At 38.1% G+C, this 18,034-nt stretch overlaps 1 protein-coding gene across 1 annotated transcript in view; it reads left to right on the top strand.

Moving 5' to 3' along the window:
* LOC145691941 (liver carboxylesterase 1F-like) overlaps window positions 1–18,034 on the top strand; it is a 117,469-nt gene that overhangs the window by 83,537 nt on the left and 15,898 nt on the right. Inside the window, exon 9 of the mRNA XM_081767243.1 lies at window positions 17,515–17,656. Within this exon, the coding sequence (XP_081623369.1) occupies window positions 17,515–17,656 (142 nt within the window). The remainder of the gene's footprint in view (window positions 1–17,514; window positions 17,657–18,034) is intronic.

The raw sequence follows: 18,034 nt of genomic DNA, 5'->3' as shown, positions 1-18,034 counted from the left end.
TTGCAATTGATCAATCAGTTGAAAGTAATTGCTCTGAAAATCAATTGCAATTGATTTCAATTGCAATTGATTTCAATTTGTAATTGACAATTAATTTCAATTGCAATTGAATTCAATCATAAAATTTGCAATTGAATTTTCGTCAATTGTTAATTGTTAATTGATCACCAGGCAATTGAAACTTTTAATTGTTAATTGTCAATTGCAAAGGGTGCAATTGAAACATTTAATTGTTAATTGCAATTGACAATTGAAACTTGTAATTGTTAATTGTAATTGTTAATTGCAATTGAAATTAGCAATTAAAGCTGAAGATAAGAAGATGTGTGTGTATTGTGTTGTCCACTTGTTACTGTTTTACATATTTCAAATAAGGTACTTATAAGAAATGCTGGATACCTACCGTCCCTTTCTCCTCCCCTGGGAAGAAAGCCGGGAAACTAAGTATTTTTTAAAATATATTATGTTTATGGTTCTATCCCTCTCGAAAGAACTCTATATGCCCGTCATGCATGCAATAGGAATGGGTACCAGCGAGTTCGAGCGAGTTTTCTTTAAAACTCGACTCGACTCGAAGCAGACATCTTTGAGCTCGACTTGAGATCTCGAGTCGAAAAATTTCCCCCAACTCGACTTGAATTCGGATCGAGTTTCCAGTTGAGTCGAGCCAATTCGAGCTAAATCCTTTGTGTAGTTCCAAGTACTACTATCTTCAAGTATCCTACATAGACAATATAATTATCAATGATACTACTACTACTATATTTAATTATCATTATAACACCGTGTACCTGTATAAACATGGAATATAGGCGGTTTGTATCGGAATACTAAAAATTAGTTGACTGTCGATCTCGGTCGTCAAGAAATCTACAGGAGGCAAGGACATTGGTCACGAGGTTCTTGGTTTGAGTTCAGGAGGAGCAAGTATTCGGGCTCGAGCCAAAAATTATTAACAGTTATGGGACTCGTTTAAAACTGCTCGACCCGGGTTTAGGGTTTTCAACAGCTCAAGCGGCTCGCTCACAGCTTATTCACTTATCGAGCCGAACCGAGAAGTGAGCCGAGCCAACAGCTCATCCAACCGAGCCAGCTCGAGCCGATGGCTCACACGAGCCAAGTCGAACCGAGCTGATTGCTTACCCCAACCGAGCCGGTTCGAGCCATCGGCTCAGTTAAGCTGACTCGAACCCAGCCTATGGACTCGTTTCAACGGAGTTTGTTCGAGCCATTGGCTCCAATCGAGCCGAGTCGATGACTCGTCTTTACCGAGCCGGTTCAAGCCATTGGCTCAATTGAGCCCAGTCGATGGGTAATCCCAACCAAGCCAGCTCAAGCTGTACGCTCAGTTGAACCAAGCCGAGTTGGTTGACATCATTATTCCGGTTGGGCTTCTACTTTGGCTTAAAAAAATTGGACCGTGCAGTTCTCAGCCTTGATGGTAAGAACTACAAAAAATGATATGAAATCTTTAGTTTACGTCCCACGCTTATGCCGGTTAGGCTAAAGGAGACGGTGATGATAGGAAATGAATGAAATGAAGAAAGTGGGAGGAAACGGGAGAACCTCGAGAAAATCCACGAGCACGGTGTTTGTCCACCACAAAGTACAAACTGCGCGAGCTGGGATCGAACCAGGGACCTCAAGCACCGGAGGTGAACGCTCTACCACTGACCCACCGCGCCAACTGGTAAGAACTACAGTATATACTTATATTGGTGCTCACGGCGTCATTAACTTGTTCCGCCACCAACGAATTTCAAGGTACTTTGTTTTGCATCTTTTGTGCGTGTTTTGTGTCGCTTTATGCGCCTATTCACACATTTTGTGCATCACCGGAAGTGGGTCAAAATGGGCCTACAAATATGGCGGAACAAGTTATTGCTCTTCCGCCACAAATGAATTTAGAGATCATTTCCTTCACATCGTTTTGTGCCGTTTTGTGCGTCTATTTCCGTTTTGTACGTCGTGGGAAGTGGGTTAAAATGAGTCCCCAAGGTGGGACGAAAACGATCAAGAGTTCCGCTACTATTAAATCTCGAGGTCGTTAATTTCACATCGGGTACCCTTTTGTACGTCTATTTCGACGTTTTGTGCGTCAATGGAAGATGGTCAAAATGGGCCTCGAAGGTGGGACGAAAATGACCCACTGCTCCGCCACTACCGAATTTCGAGGTCCTTCCTTTCGCATCGACTACTGAATTTTCGTGCTGTTTCGTGCCCCATTTCCACGTTTCATGCGTCACCAGAAGTGGGTCAAAATGGGCTTCCAAGATAGGAAGAAAATGACCCACTGTTCCGCCACTATCGAATTTCGAGGTCGTTAATTTCACATCGCGTACCCTTTTGTGCGTCTATTTCGACATTTTGTGCGTCACTGGAAGACGGTCAAAATGGGCCTCGAAGGTGGGATGAAAATGACCAAGAGTTCCGCCACTACTGAATTTCGATATACTTCCTTTTGCATCGACTAGTAGATTTTCGTGCCGTTTCGTGCCCTTATTTCCTCGTTTTGTGCGTCACCGGCAGTGGGTCAAATTGGGCTTCCAAGATGGGACGAAAATGACCAAGAGTTCCGCTACTATCGAATTTCGAGGTCGTTAATTTCACATTGCATACCCTTTTGTGCGCGTATTTCGACGTTTTATGCGTCACTGGAAGACGGTCAAAATGGGCCTCGAAGGTGGGACGAAAATGACCCACTGCTCCGCCACTACACCTACCAAATTTCGTGGTCCTTCCTTTCGCGTCGACTAGTGAATGTTTCGTGTCGTTTCGTGCCCTTATTTTCACGTTTTGCGTGTCACCAGAAGTGTGTGAAAATGGACCTCCAAAGTGTGACCAAAATGACCCATTGTTCCGACACTATCGAATTTCTAGGTCGTTTCTTTCGCATCGTTTAGTGATTATTTTTAAAAAAGTTTTCTGTGTCTACTTCCTCGTCTTGTGCGTCACCGGAAGTGAGTTAAACGGGCCTTTAAAGTTGGAGTTAAATGGCTCACTATTCCGCCACTATCGAATTTTGGGGTTGGTTTTTTCGCATCGTTTAGTGTGTATTTTGTACCCTTCTGTTCGCCTACTTCCACGTTTTGAGCATCACCAGAAATGCATCAAAATGGTCCATCAATGTGTGAGAAAATAGAGCCATTGTTCCGCCACTATCGAATTTGGGGGGTCGTTTCTTTCGCATCGTATAGTGCCTGCTTTGTACCGTTTTGTGCTCCTATTTCCACTTTAGTGCTTTTATGTCCACTTTAGTGCGACAACAAAAATGGGTCAAAATGGCCTACAAGTATAGCGGAATAACTTAATGCTGTTCGGTCACCATCAAATGAGGTCGTTTCCTTCACATTTTTTATACGTGATTTGTGTCGCTTTGTGCATCACTGGAAGAGGGCCAAAAGGGACCTTAAAAGTGGAATGAATATGTCTTTCTCTGCCATATTTGTAGGTCGCTTTTGACCCACTTTCGTTGGCCTACAATACGTGAAAGTATGCGCAGAAACGGTATAAATATGCACTAAACAATGCGAAAAAAGCGACCTTGAAATTCGATACTTGTGGGAGAGTGGATCAGTTTTCTTCCCACATTGAATGCCCATTTTGACCCACTACCATTGATTCACAAAACGTGGAAAAAGGCTTAGAAAATGGTAGAAAACACGCACAAGACGATGTGAAGGAAACGACCTCGAAATCGTTCCTGACGGAACAGCATTAACTTGTTCCGCCATATTTGTAGGATAACATTGACCCATTTCCGGTGACGCAGAAAACGAGGAAATAGGCGCACAAAACGACACAAAAATGGAAATTTAGTTTAATTACATGGAAATTTTAACTTTGTAAGCTCAATTATATGGAAAATTTTATACATTTTTCCTTTACGTTGGTCTACTTTACGTTGATTTGGTACTTTTAAATTTTATTCATTTTTCCACTGAAAAGTATGTATAATTCAACAAGTTGATTTGATTTTGAGTTGATTTTGGGGTTTAACGTCCCGGTCAGCAGCGAGGCTATATGAGACATGGACCTACTGATTAACGTGGAATCCGAAACACATGAGCTCCCGCCGGAAATCGAACCCGAGTCTCCCACGCCAAAGGCGCGTACGCTAACCGCTTAGCCACGGAGGAGCTCTACAATTCAACAAGGAAATTATTATAAGTTATAATTATAATAATTATCTATATAATTTAATTCATTGTAATTTTGTCCATAACAAACACTTTACCATTTCGTAGTAGCTGTTATGCCCGTTCTTCGCCCGGATCAGATAAAATATCGATGTAAACAAACTGAACAGCGGGAGAACAATTAAGAAACATTTCTAACATTGGATATATTTTGTGTGAATATATATCCAACAACGTACATGTGTTTTCATTGGGAAGGCCGATGGGGGCTGAATTTGAACGTAAACACTATCGGGGGTGTCACTATACGCCTGAGCAACTCCGATAAATATGGATTCGACACAAATTCTACTACTTTTACATGTCCTGGTAAACGCCCCCTCAGACTCCCTTGGTTCGTATTGTGAAAAAAATCTCCTCTGGCCCCCACCAACCTCCAACTAATACCGCGAAAACTATGAATGTGACACTAACACCTGCTATTTTCTACTACTTTTTACATATGCCGGTAAAAGTGCCTATAATTCTCTGGTTCCAATTTTGAAAAAAACAATGCCTCTGGCCCGCAGCCGATGGGTCTGTATTTGGAAGTCAACGCCTGTGGAAGTATCACCATTCATCTCAGCGACAGCGAAAACTATGGATTTGACACTAATATCGGTCACTTTCCATTATTTTTACATGTCTCGCAATTCCCCACCCCCGGTGACTCCTGGCCCGCATACTATGGTGGCTAAATTTGAAAATCATCGCTAAGGAAAGTATCACCATTGATCTCAGCCACCACGAAAACTACGGATTGGACATCGGTCATTGTGGATTATTTTTACATGTCTCGTGATCCCCTTTATAATGTCCCCGTTTCTTATCTGATGGAGGCTAAATGTGAAAGTAAACGCGGTCTTGAGTTTCACCAATGAGCTCAGCTACCCCGAAAACTATGAATTTGACATTAATATCGGTCATTTTTGATTATTTTTTACATGTCTCGAAATTCCCCCCTCTGGTGACTCAAGGCCCGCATACAACGGTGGATGAATTTGAAAGTCATCGCTAATGGTAGTGTCACCATTCATATCAGCAACCGCGAAAACTATGGATTTGACACTAATATCGGTCATTTTGGATTACTTGTACGTTTTGGTATCCCCCCTCCCACTTGAACCACGGCTCGTAGCAGAATACGGTGAATTTGGAAGTTAATGCAATCGGGTGACCGCGAAAACTATGAAATCGACACTGATATCGGTCATTTTCTACTAATTTTACATGTCCCTGTAAACGCCTCCCTGAGACCGCCTGGTTCGAATTTTTTCGAAAAAGCTTTGCCTTGGAGTGGGATCTGGACCAAGGTATTTTTGCCAAAATTTGGTAAATCTCGGTCGACTTGTCTGGTCCCCAGGCCGGTCCCGGTAAACGTCCCCTGGAGACCCCCTAGTAAGAAATTAAAAAAAAACTCTTCGTCTTGGTCTGGGGCCTAAACCAAGCTACCCGTGACCAAATTTTGAAAAGTTTCGGTCCACTCGTCTCGTCCACAGGCCGCACAAAGATAGACAGACACACACACGAACAAACTCTATTTTATTTATATTAGAAAGGTCAGATCCGCCGTTATTGTATTAGTGCGGTGCTTGAGCTATTGATCGTAGAAATTCAAACTCCGATGAGTGATAATTTTATAGGCTTATTTTATTACAAGTTTAAACTCTTTAGTCAGTAGAGAAGAGGGCGTGAATCATGGGTCAGAGTTGATGACAATGGTTTTTGGTGGGTCTGTTAGTCACAGTGGGTAAGAGTGGTTTATGGTGGGTGGTGGGTCAGAGTGGGTCACGGTGGGTCGTGGGTCATGACGGGTGGTGAGTCAATTGGTGATGGCTAAAGTTTTCATTGTCCCACGCCCTCTCTGAACTACAGTGTTAAAAATTAATCAGTGAAAATTAATTGCAATTGATCAATCAATTGAAAGTAATTGCTGTGGAAATCAATTACAATTGAATCAATTGCCAATTAATTTCAATTGCAATTGAATTACAGAATTCAATTGCAATTACTTTCCACTGCAATTACTTTCAATCAATTGATCAATTGCAATTGATTCTCCTTTTTTAATGGCCAACTGCAGTTAACAATTAACCATTACTTATTTCAATTGTTAATTGCAATTAACAATTAAATTTACAGATTAATTGTTAATTCAATTGAAATTTGCCCAACACTGATTAGCAGAGTGCTTCGAAACAGCAAACTTTTTTTCTTTTCATGACTGAAGTTATCAACTCATAATTTTGGCAACTAAGACTATTTTGTACATACTTTTCATATTAATGATTATCAACCCTTTTTAGATAAGAAATTTTACATTGTAGACCACGTGTACACCGACCATTGCAGTTCGACACACCGACGCTTTACTATCTCAAGTACCGTGGGAACTGTGCTCGTAATCTGTTTGAATTACAGACAGAATGGTCAATTTCCACTATTGCCAATTTGTATTCTTTTTTATTAAATTCCTTTGTATTGAACTATGTGAAGAATCCATCAGTTAAAGACTGAATTCTTAAAGTTAGTCTGCAACACTTATTTAAATGCAATCTTGAGTTCTTCGTTCTCACGGAACTAAAAGACGTATTGCCACAACTACTCAATATACAATAACTATATTTTCCTTAAGTATGAATAGAAAACTTGTGAATTTTCCATAGCAAGTCTTAGTCTCAGTTCAGACGTGCAGAAAAGTCTGTTGCGGAACCGCGCGAGCCGGAAATACATTGGTTCTTATCATTCATACCACACGTGCAGACTTTCCCGCACGACTCTGCTGCGGATCCGCAACGGGCAAAAATTGAGTTGCGGGGACTGTTATCTCGCAGCGAGTCCGCACAGGTGTTGCGTGTCTGAAAAACATTGCTGGCAATTAGGCAAGCTACACGTGCAGACTTTCCCGCGCCCGCAGAAATGGAAAGCGAAGAACTGAATGAAGAACTATTCATTAACGAAATACAAAAGTATCGCGAGATATGGAATTTAAAGTGCGAGATGTATAGAGATAGAAATAAAAAACGGGATGCATGGAATAAGGTGTGTGAAACCTTATGTGAGAAATTTAATGAATAAACAGAAGAAGAAAAACAGCATTGGTATGTATTTTTTATTACTTTTCAATGTAAAAATCTAATATTCATGTAGTGTTTACATTTGATTTTCGTTTAGCGTCCCTATCCAGCAGAGAGGCTATGAATACTTTTTTGTGATAACAATGTACAACAAATACGCTCCGTTGCCTCCTTTTGGTGTGCTACACGTATTGGGGATTTCCTCTAAACCTTCTATCGTTAAATGTCACAATTATAAAAACGTTTCCTTTTTCTCGCCTTAGAAATTGATTATTCGGAAACACTAAATCTATTATTTTTATTTAAGAGTTTCAATTAAGAATTTCACATCTCCAATCTAAGCGAGTCCTATACTTTCTCAATATATAACGGGAAATGTCACTACTATAGAAATGAAATGAAAACCTTGAGTTTTACGTCGCACGATTATACCGGGTAGGCTAAAGGAAATAATGATGATGATGATAAATGAATGCAATGGTGGAATGAATAAAGTGGGAGGAAACGGGAGAACCCCAGAAAACTCAAACACACGGTGCTTCTCGCACCACAAAGTCCACTTGACGCAAGCTGGGATCGAACCAGAGGTGAACACACTATTATTGAGCCACCAGATCCCACTACTATAGAAATCCCCCATCTCCCCTTCAAGAGAAAATTTTCAAAGACGCTGAAACCTGTGCTCCATTATTTTTAATATTAGTTAACATGCCGAATTTTATATCTCTAACTGAAGCGAATCCTCACATTCGGTAATTTGTGAATAAATAAAGGGAAATTTTACTATTATTGAAACTTTCCCTCTTGAGCGGGATATTCGGGAAGTCTCGAATAAATGTCTCATTTTTAGTTTAAAGCCACCAACTATGTCAAAAAATCGAAATTAGTCACGCAATTGTTAAACTACGCCAGTGGCCGCTAATAACGTCTGAAAATGTCTATGAATAGGTCTCCGAATGTTTAACTTTCTGTGCTCTTACAAACGATAATTAGTTAACATAATTAACTTACCTTAATGTAACAGCCAGAGCTGGTGGTATCGCAAGTCTCATGAAAGTATTTCTGCTTTAATTTTATCACTTATTTTCGATAAAAGTTCATCAAATGAAGTGATGCTCATGCGAAAATAATTAAAGGTCTTTTCTTCGTCATTGCGCAAATCAATAAACATGGAAGAAAATTCACCTTTAAGCAGTCGTGAGCTTACGTACGGATGAACCCAGTATCATCTCTGTTTCTTCCTTAGGATTTTACTGGCTAAGTATACAAACACAGCACGTTTTCTTCTTTCAATTTCCATCTTCATTCAACTGCAGCTGAAAATAAAATGAGCTGTTTTCTATGTCTATGTGAAGTGGTTGGGCTGAGACGCCTGCACGAGTCTGCTGCGAGCGGGCCCGCAACAGACTTTTCTGCACGTCTGAACCGAGCCTTAAAGACACTGCCAAATAAAGACATTGTGACCGGAGTTCCCCTGGTGTTGGCAGGAGCAAGGCGTTCACGTTTGGTATTTATAGAGTAAGGCACGTAGAAGCCTACGTTGGACAAAAGTACTTATGTTCTAGTATGGAGACGACTGCGACTAAGTATTAATTTTCTTCTGTGTAATTACAACCACAGCCTCAACAGAAAAAGTTAACAAAAAGTTTCTTATATAATTTTATAAAGTACGTCATTCTTGAAACGACAAGATCTCACTGGAAACTGGTGTTCTACCAAATTCTCATACACATTGCCTCTGTTTTGCAGTTAAAGGCCATCTTCGACGTAGATAGTGTTTTAGTGAATGTGATAAAAAGAATAACAATAAGACCTATATTCTAAGTTCATTCATTTGCTATACATATAGCTTGTGTTTTTTTCTTTTCATATTAAGTGTTTCATATTTCTGAAATGTGTGCGTAGTGTTGTTCGCTCAAGCGTCCATGCTTTATTAACTGGAAATTTGTGTGTTATCAGTATCCTTTCTTTTACTACATACGCATACTTTCAATAAATAGGAATCCGTTCAAAATAATTTTCTCTTTTTTATTTGTTTGCGAATACTTATGGAATCCTCAGCTTGCCAGTCGTATACGTGTGTACACAAGTGAAATGCAGTTAAACCTGAATTTCCGAACCACTGAGGCGATCCATGTCGTATCACTTATTTCTTTATTGTTGCTAATTTGCGCTTGAACGATACATAAACTCTGAACCAGGTTGTTATTAACCGTTTCTTTAGGGACTATTCTATCAACACCTATACTTTATCATTTACAAATAATGTGTACCAAATAATTTAACACCAATTAGCAAATACAAAGCGTGTACTTTAATGAGATTTTGTGTTCCCACACAAAATAATATAAATTTTAATGTATATATACCAAATTTAGATATAAGAACCAATACATTTTATAACGCTGCAAAAGCTACCAGAAATACAATACATTAAGGAATGCTATATATAGTTATTTTCTTCTTTTAGCAATGATTTTACATTGCCCTGAGCAATTACCTATTACTGCAATATCTTCAAACATCTTCCCCGGTCTTATCAAAATAATATAGTTCACCTTAATTCCTCTTTGTACAAAATATAATGTCAATCTTTTCACTACTTCCCTTCTTGTTCTGCAATCTTTTTACCATGGTAATAATTCGGAGTACGAAACGTTTTTTGAGAACTAATGTCCCTGTAAACTTCTGTGCACACAGCTTCTCTTGAACACTTAGTTCCCTCTAAACTTCTGAGCATCTAGCTCCTATTGAGCACTAAGCTACCCTGAAACAAGTAAGTTCTCTTAAAACGACTGAGCACTGAGCTCTCTTGAAACAATTGGGAAATAAGCTCCCTTGAAGCACTAAGCTTCCAGTTCCTTTTGAGCACTAAGCTCTCTTAAAACAATTGAACACTAAGCTTCTTTCGAGCACAGAGCTCCCTTAAAACAACTTAGCACTAAGGTCCTTTGAAGTGCTGAACTTCCTCTATCTTCTGTGCATCCAGCTCTTTTTGAGCACTAGGCTGCCTTAAGAACAACTGAGCACTAAGCTCCTTTTGAGTACTAAGTTACCTTTGAACATCTGAGCACACAGCTCCCTTAATCTTCTGCACACAGCGCCCTTAATCTTCTGAGCACACAGATTAATCCTGGCGATGTTGATTGTTTGCAAGTTAGTTATATACAGTGGTGCTATTTAGCCGGTTCGCACCGGTTCGCGAGAACCGGTTGTTAAAATATTTCGAGTTCGCAAAACCATATGTTACACCCAGACATAAACAGACACACACACACACACACACCTATACGCAAGACCTAGCCAAGAGTAAAAGAAAGAAGAGAAACAAATTCGTGAAAACATCTCTTTATTTCCCCGCTCGCTTGCATTGTTGTGAAAGTAAGCAACTTTGAATTATTTCAATTCAATGGGCAGACAGAAATTTGAATACCAATTCCGGAATTTTGTCCGGAATACTGGGACTTATGAGTGTAATGAATGTAACACGTATATAATGTTTATTACGTGTGATACCTAGTTTTTATTTTATTTTATTTTATTATTATTATTATTATTATTATTATTATTATTATTATTATTATTATTATTATTATTATTATGCATCATTCCGATATCTTCATCAGTTCAGGATGTATGTATCTTCGAAGCAATGTGTTTGAAATTTCGGTCTTTTCATCGATATCTCGAACGGTTGCTTTCATAATCCATACTGTCATTCCTCAAAACATTTTCCATTCCTGGTGGGACACCATCTCCCTTTCTCTCTCTCTCTCTCTCTCTTAGTCCGTTTGATGATTTAAAAAAACTGATGCTCGTGAGGAATGGTGTTTATTGCCAAAAGTAAGTGCTTACTTACGGAGCTGTTTCACTTTTCCACGTAATCACCTTGTCGTTCCAAACACTCTTCGCAAAGCTCCATCATCTTCCGTAAACCCTCTGAGTAGAAGTTTGTCGCCTGGGATTGGAACCAGTTGGCAACGGCAGCCCTGATATTCTCGTCGTTTTCAAACCGTTGTCCACCAAGCCACCTTTCAAATGCAAGAAGAGGAAGTAATCGTTGGCGGCAAGGTCGGGACTGTGTGGAAGGTGATCAAACAGGTCCTAACGAAAATCTTGGATCTTTTTCTCGACGATGGTAGCAGTATGTGGGCACGCATTGTCCCGAACGTGGACGATTCCGGACGACAGTTTTCCACGGCGTCGATTCTGAATCGCAGTCGCACACTGGTGAGCGTATCGCAGTACACGTCAGCGTAACTGTTGTCCCACGTTCCAAGAAATCAACCAGCAGAACGCCCTTGTCGTCCTAAAAGATGGTAGCCATCAATTTGCGACTCGAGTGCGGCGATTGCTTAAGCCTTTTGGTTTGGGGGAACCTGAATGGCGCCACTGCACGGACTATTGTTTGGATTCGGCGTTTGTGTATGAGATCCACGTCTCTTCGACCGTCGCAATGTGGAAAAACAAATCTGTCGTCGATAGAGATCCAAACACTGTCGGGCATTTCACATTGATTGCTCTTTGTGCTGGTCCATTAGCATTTTCGACATCCACCTTGCACTCAACTTGTGATACCCAAGCATTTCTGTGAAAATCTTGTAGGTGGTGGTTCGTGCAATGACTGAAAAGTCATGAGCGAGAGCACTGATCGTCAATATCTGATCACTTCGCAGTTTTTGGCTCACTTGCTCTACGAGGTCATCCGTATGAACACTAGGCCTGCAACTCCGGTCTTCATCGTGCACATTGGCGCCGTCATTTTGAAACTTGCGACACCATTCGTAAACCTTTTCTGCACTTATTACTGTGGGTTCATACACTAAGCACAATTCCCGATGGATATCAGCAGCAGAAGTTCCTTTTGCAAACAAAAATCGTATCACACCACGCACTTCACAACTAATGGTAGGAACAATTCTCGCGGCCATTGGGATCTGCCTTCCACGACTGCCTCCTACTGACTCAAGACAACCACTGAGTGGCTACGTCAATTGTCTGTCATTAGCGTTGCATGCTTGAAATTGTGTTCCTACCTATACCCATTTCACTATACGTCGACGGCTCTTATTTCTGGAATCGAATATATATATATATATATATATATATATATATATATATATATATATATAGAGAGAGAGAGAGAGAGAGAGAGAGAAAACCGGTTGTTAAAAAATTAGAATAACACCACTGGTTATATCACAGTAGGGGTAAGCGATATGGACAATACCAGGATTATCTTTGGTAATTCTAATTTTGGAAGCTCTGTGTATGTAAACTAGTTCACCCTGAACACATTCTTCGCGGAAGCCTAATGATGAAACAATAAGAGCAAGGGAAAAGAACATATTTCTCGTCATTTCTGTGACTTGGAAAGCTTTATCTCCTTTTCATGTTCGAATAATATCGGCCCACTGATGTGGAGTGTTTACTGCTGTTGTAGACCTCTTCTTCTTCTAGAAAAACCCAAAATCCCTGTCACAATGTAGGAAAGTACGACTAGGTAACGGAAAATTGTGTTGTATATCTTAGAAAAATCCGCTAAAATGTCGTTTGCATCAGAGTAGGATGAGTAGAATGCGGCGAGTTCCATATCACGTTCTTGCACGCTACAAGCGTTAATTCCAATTCCTGGTACGATGTGCGTGCCAGATTTTGATGGACTTGTCAACTTCTCACAAAACCGCATTTTTACAGGAAGTCGAATGACCTCTGGAGCCTTCAAGAATGGCGATTACTCAGTTTTCACAAAAATGTCACATATCAGATTCTTGCATGCACCCACAGAATTTTAGTACGTATAATTCTTTTTCTTCTTTTAACAATAATTTTACGTTGCCATGAGCTTACGCCTGAAGAAAATTTTCTAGGGACGGGTCCATACTCCTGGTTGTTATATTATGTTTGGTGATTTTTTATTTCTATTAAGAAGATCTTAAGAAATTTAAATTGTTTTCGTGAGCCAGAGGGAGACCCGGTCCCCACCCTGCACCCATCTTCGGGCGCCCATGGCCATGAGCTCATAATTATTACTGCAATATCTTCCAACAGCTGGTCAACACCTTAAATTTATTGGGAATTGTGTGGATTCGGGTTATTACATTAAAATGATTTATCAAACATGAAGTACATTGACATTGAATGTTTAATGTATACTTACGTCCATTTGTAACATACACTGTAGGTAAGAATATTAATTTAGGTACACATGTGTTGCTTCTATTTCGGTAGATTTCTAAACTAAACACTTTATAAACGTTTGTTGTTATGCGTAAGAGCCTAAAGACTTATATAACGGCTTTGTCAGTCCGGTACTCCGTCGGTCGGTCGACAGTTATCAAAGGAAAAGCGGTAAGATATATCAATATGCGCGTTTTAGTAGTCGATTTTTTGTCTCAAGAATATACTTCTTATCTCCTCCGTTAAATATATATTCAAACCATAAGGAGTTCAAATTAACAATTTCCGGTTTCAACTCGTATGGTTATAGAACAAACACAGTTAAGCAAAGTGAGTTATGGATGTTTGATATGGATTCCACGAAACAAGTTATATCTTTTGATCTTATTAATCTATCGCAACCAGCAGTTATTTACATATAATTATATAATTATAATTCTTCAAGTTTGAGTATTGAATCACCATAGTTTGGAAGTCATCTGCAGTTTCACACTGCGAAAGAAAACTCACTTATTTAGACTTGTTTTCCAATTCTCTCCTATTTAGTATCGACATTTCCTGAAAAATGTATGCGTTTTAACTCTACATATTATAACCTATATTCTTATATTTAAATTTTGAAGTCTTAGGTGTTCACTTTCTCATCCCAAACTAAGACGTAAAGTACTGCTCAAAAGTTCTCTAACACTCAGCATATTTGTAACCATCTACTGTGATCCTATTACTTTGTCACGAAAAGTTTACCGCCCTACATAAGAGGTACTCCTGCCTATCAAATTTGACGACAATTGAATAGAGGTCTGAGAGGTACTGCAGATGATATATCGAATTATAATTCTTAAAACTGAGGCCAAAAAGACAATTTGATATGGATATTACATAGTGCAAACAAAAGTGTGGAAGGTGAGGCAAGATATTAGCTTTGTTTGGAAAGTGTATAAACATAGAGGGTCAATGCAGTGAGAAACATTTGAAAAAGAAAGTAACCAGGGTGACCAGATTTTTTTTAATTCAAAAGAGTATATAAAAAAATGACTAAGTATGAAGACAAGATGAATTACAGTATTTTATCCAATGCGCATGCAAATGAGTTAAATACTTAAAACAGTTTTACTCACTATCATTCATACTTCTGCGACGATCTTGCTTTCTTGAGTAAGTTAATGTCATCCTTCAATGCCAGAACTCTTCACAGGTCATGCTTACATTGAACTTCACTTTCATCACTTCTTCCAGTGTCGACACTGTGAGTTGACTTTTTTCCTCACTCCAGCAAGTGTTAATAGCACTGAGGAGCCTCTCACAATCCACATTAGTGTCAGGTAAAATAAACAAGAATTGCACGAGTGGCACAATCACTTTCAAATTTGACCCAGCCCTCACTAAATCTTTGTACACTATTTTCCATTTGCCCATCATTGTCTCTCTTTTTTATCCCCATTGTTCAAGGTGTTCTTTAACACATCTGGATATTGCACAGTAAGTGTCAAAAATATCATTATCACTGAATTCCAACGAACTGTCTACATGATTTACCTACTCATAGAAATATGCAAACGACTCCTGAAATTCTTCATAGGTAACTGATGTGTCAAGTAGTAAATGTTTAATCTTGTTTACCTCTCCGAAGAAACATTGTGACCACATCTCTAAGTATGTTATCACTTCAAAGTAAAATCCTCTTGACACTGAGTAGGCATATTCCTCTTTTATATTCCCTTCTTTCACAAGTTTCGTAAGTAAATTTCTAGCAGAAAACGGAAAAAAGTTTTGTCCAATTCTATCTTTGTATTTCCTCATAAGTACAAAATATTCAACAGAGACTTCAGTCGCTGTTATATCCTTCCTCTCAATTTTTGTAATTGTTTCAGTGAACAAGATTAGCTGAGTATGCAGGAATACAACCACAACTCACGTGTTTTGTCTCGAAAGAAATTGACTATAGCTATTGCAGCATTTTCATCACTCAAAAAGTACCCCTTAAGTGGTTCATACTGACGTATAATTTTTTTTTCTACACATGGAAGCAGAGACAAGAATCTCGTCTTTGAGTGATACAAAAAGACCCTCATAATGACAGCCAATGAACTCACAAAAGTTTTTAAAATTCTCTGTCCTTACACTAAAAGTACTGAAATGGTTTTATATTTTAAAAAACAAATTCTCAACAACGATCGGTATTACTCTCGAGCCCCACACCTGACAGGCAAAACCTTTTTCTTCAACCTGCATTATAGTTCGCTATGTACGTTTCCTGTTGTTTTATTTTCTATGCTTCCAAAATTTACTGGTGCATTTTCAGCTACAAAACCGATGACCTTATTCTCCAAACAAAACTGATGTAATGTACCCATTAGTACGTTCGACACAGTTTCCGAGGTTTCATTTGGTATGCTATGAATATTTAGAAGACATATTTTTTTTCATTAATATCAGTATCTACTTCACAGTACCGCACTAAGACATGCATGAGTTTGGTTGCTTTACGATTAGAAGCATCAAAAACAACAACAACGAAAGGAGCATTTCTAATACTATTACTTAAAATATTTTCTGACCACACTCCCACCACATTTGTTAACAAGCCTCCGTTTTCCTTCTCGCGCATGCAAATTTTTTATTCACTGTTGATTTCAAAAGTTTGCTGGTGCAGTTCATGCTTCTAAAAGAGTGGTTATGTTTAACATTATGGTATGACCACACAAGTTCTAGTCGAATTAAATGTAGCTCTTCTGAAGATTCTGTGGTGAGAAAACTATCTAACTTAACTGATTCGGAAGTTGAAAAGTATTCAGTGTGCTACTTAGATTTTATATATTGTTCTATATCATATTTCACTTTATTTGTATAGGGAACTTTTTACACACCGTGCACCATGCTTTGTAAACATAGTTACTGAGGGCCCTTTTAATGCAAGGATAGCTTATTTCAAACGCTTGATTATACTGACATTTTCCTCGCGACATTTTTAATAAAATAAATCCTTCCAATCCTCGGTAATATAATTGATTGAGTGTACGCACGCACGTTAATTAGAATAATAATCACTGTGCGATTCCCACTACCAAGAACTGACTCAGTTTGAAGGGAAAACAAAACCCCGTGCCATGAACTGTAGGAATACCAGATATAAATTCCGAAAATATAATTCATTCCAGGTACTCAATCAATTTAATTAACAATTTAATAATTAAAACGTTGAAAGTTTGGATAAATATATCACTTTAATTTTGCCGACTTTACTATAGTTTTAATTTTGCCGACTAACTAATAAAAACAGTTATATTATTATTTTTTCTTTTGCAAAAAGAAAATCTGGCAACCCTATAATGCAACGAGGACGAGAAACGCAGCACAGCGCAGCGAGTCTGCTACTACGAAGTATTTAACAGTGGAAAAATGCGATTTTAATGGGAAAATGCGTTAAACGTGAAATGAAATTGAAAATACTACAAAAGAGTATAATTCGATATTTTTGAAAAGAAAAAGGAGTATAGAGTATATGAACCTCGAAAAGAGTATAATACTCTTAAAAACAGTATGTTTGGTCACCCTAAAGTAACTTTCCAAATTTTGCAGTTCTTTATAGCTTGTTGTTATGCTAACGTTTAAAACGCCAAAAAAATACCATACTTTGAAAAATGTTTAGGATGGTTTCGTATTGCTCTTTGAAATTAAAACGATAAGCATTAATATAGACTTCCACTGAACGACAATTGAGCAGAGAAGTATGTATATTGACTGTTGTAAACATTATTCAAAGAATGGCGTTATTAGCTTTCTTTAAAGTGCATTTGATGCAGAAGATGCTAGGGCAAAATTCTCGTACCAAAATAATAGGATCAGAGTAAATGCTTATAAAAAGCCGGGGCGTTGGAAAAATTTGAGCGTTATATATATATATATATATATATATATATATATATATATATATATATATATATATATATATATGCACTAAACTTTGTATCTTTATAAAATGTTTTATTGCAGTTTTAATATAATAAGTGTCAATAATTATTCTATTTTAAATCATAATTGCGTTCTTTAATCATGTATTTTTGAATTTATTTCCTCAGTTTCTGGGCGTAAGTTACATGAAAGCCATAACTTACAGGATGGCTCAAGTGAACTCCCTGTTTGCTGATAGCTACTATTACACTTTTAATTTTTATAGTTCTTCTGTTCAGAGAAAATATCCTAACTATCCCTTTCCGAAAGGTAAGTTTCATTTATACTCTTACTGTATATATTTATATTTATCCGAAGTGTTATTACATTAGTAACCAGATTTAAAAGTTAGGAGTGGCAAATTAAAATGAAAATTAATAAATTTAAAGTTCAAAATATAAATTTAGAAAAATAGAAATCTTTTATTTTTCTTTTTCTGAGAAATAAATACCAACCTCTTGGTTTGCATCACATTAAAAGATAATATAATTTTAAGTTTAATATCGTATGCGATATTTATGCTACAGCTTTCCTACAACTTTCATACTTTATGAGTGAAAAAGTTAAATTGACTACATTTCTACCCATAGTTAATGTGTGACCAGAGAATATTCAGCACCTAAAAATGTTTTCCGTTATTTATTGATA

The sequence above is a fragment of the Thermobia domestica genome, chromosome 8, assembly GCF_964235325.1.
Source record: "Thermobia domestica chromosome 8, izTheDome1.hap1.1, whole genome shotgun sequence".
NCBI lineage: Eukaryota > Metazoa > Arthropoda > Insecta > Zygentoma > Lepismatidae > Thermobia > Thermobia domestica.
Note: the sequence above shows the minus strand (reverse complement) of the source record. Positions and strands in the feature narration are given on the sequence as shown.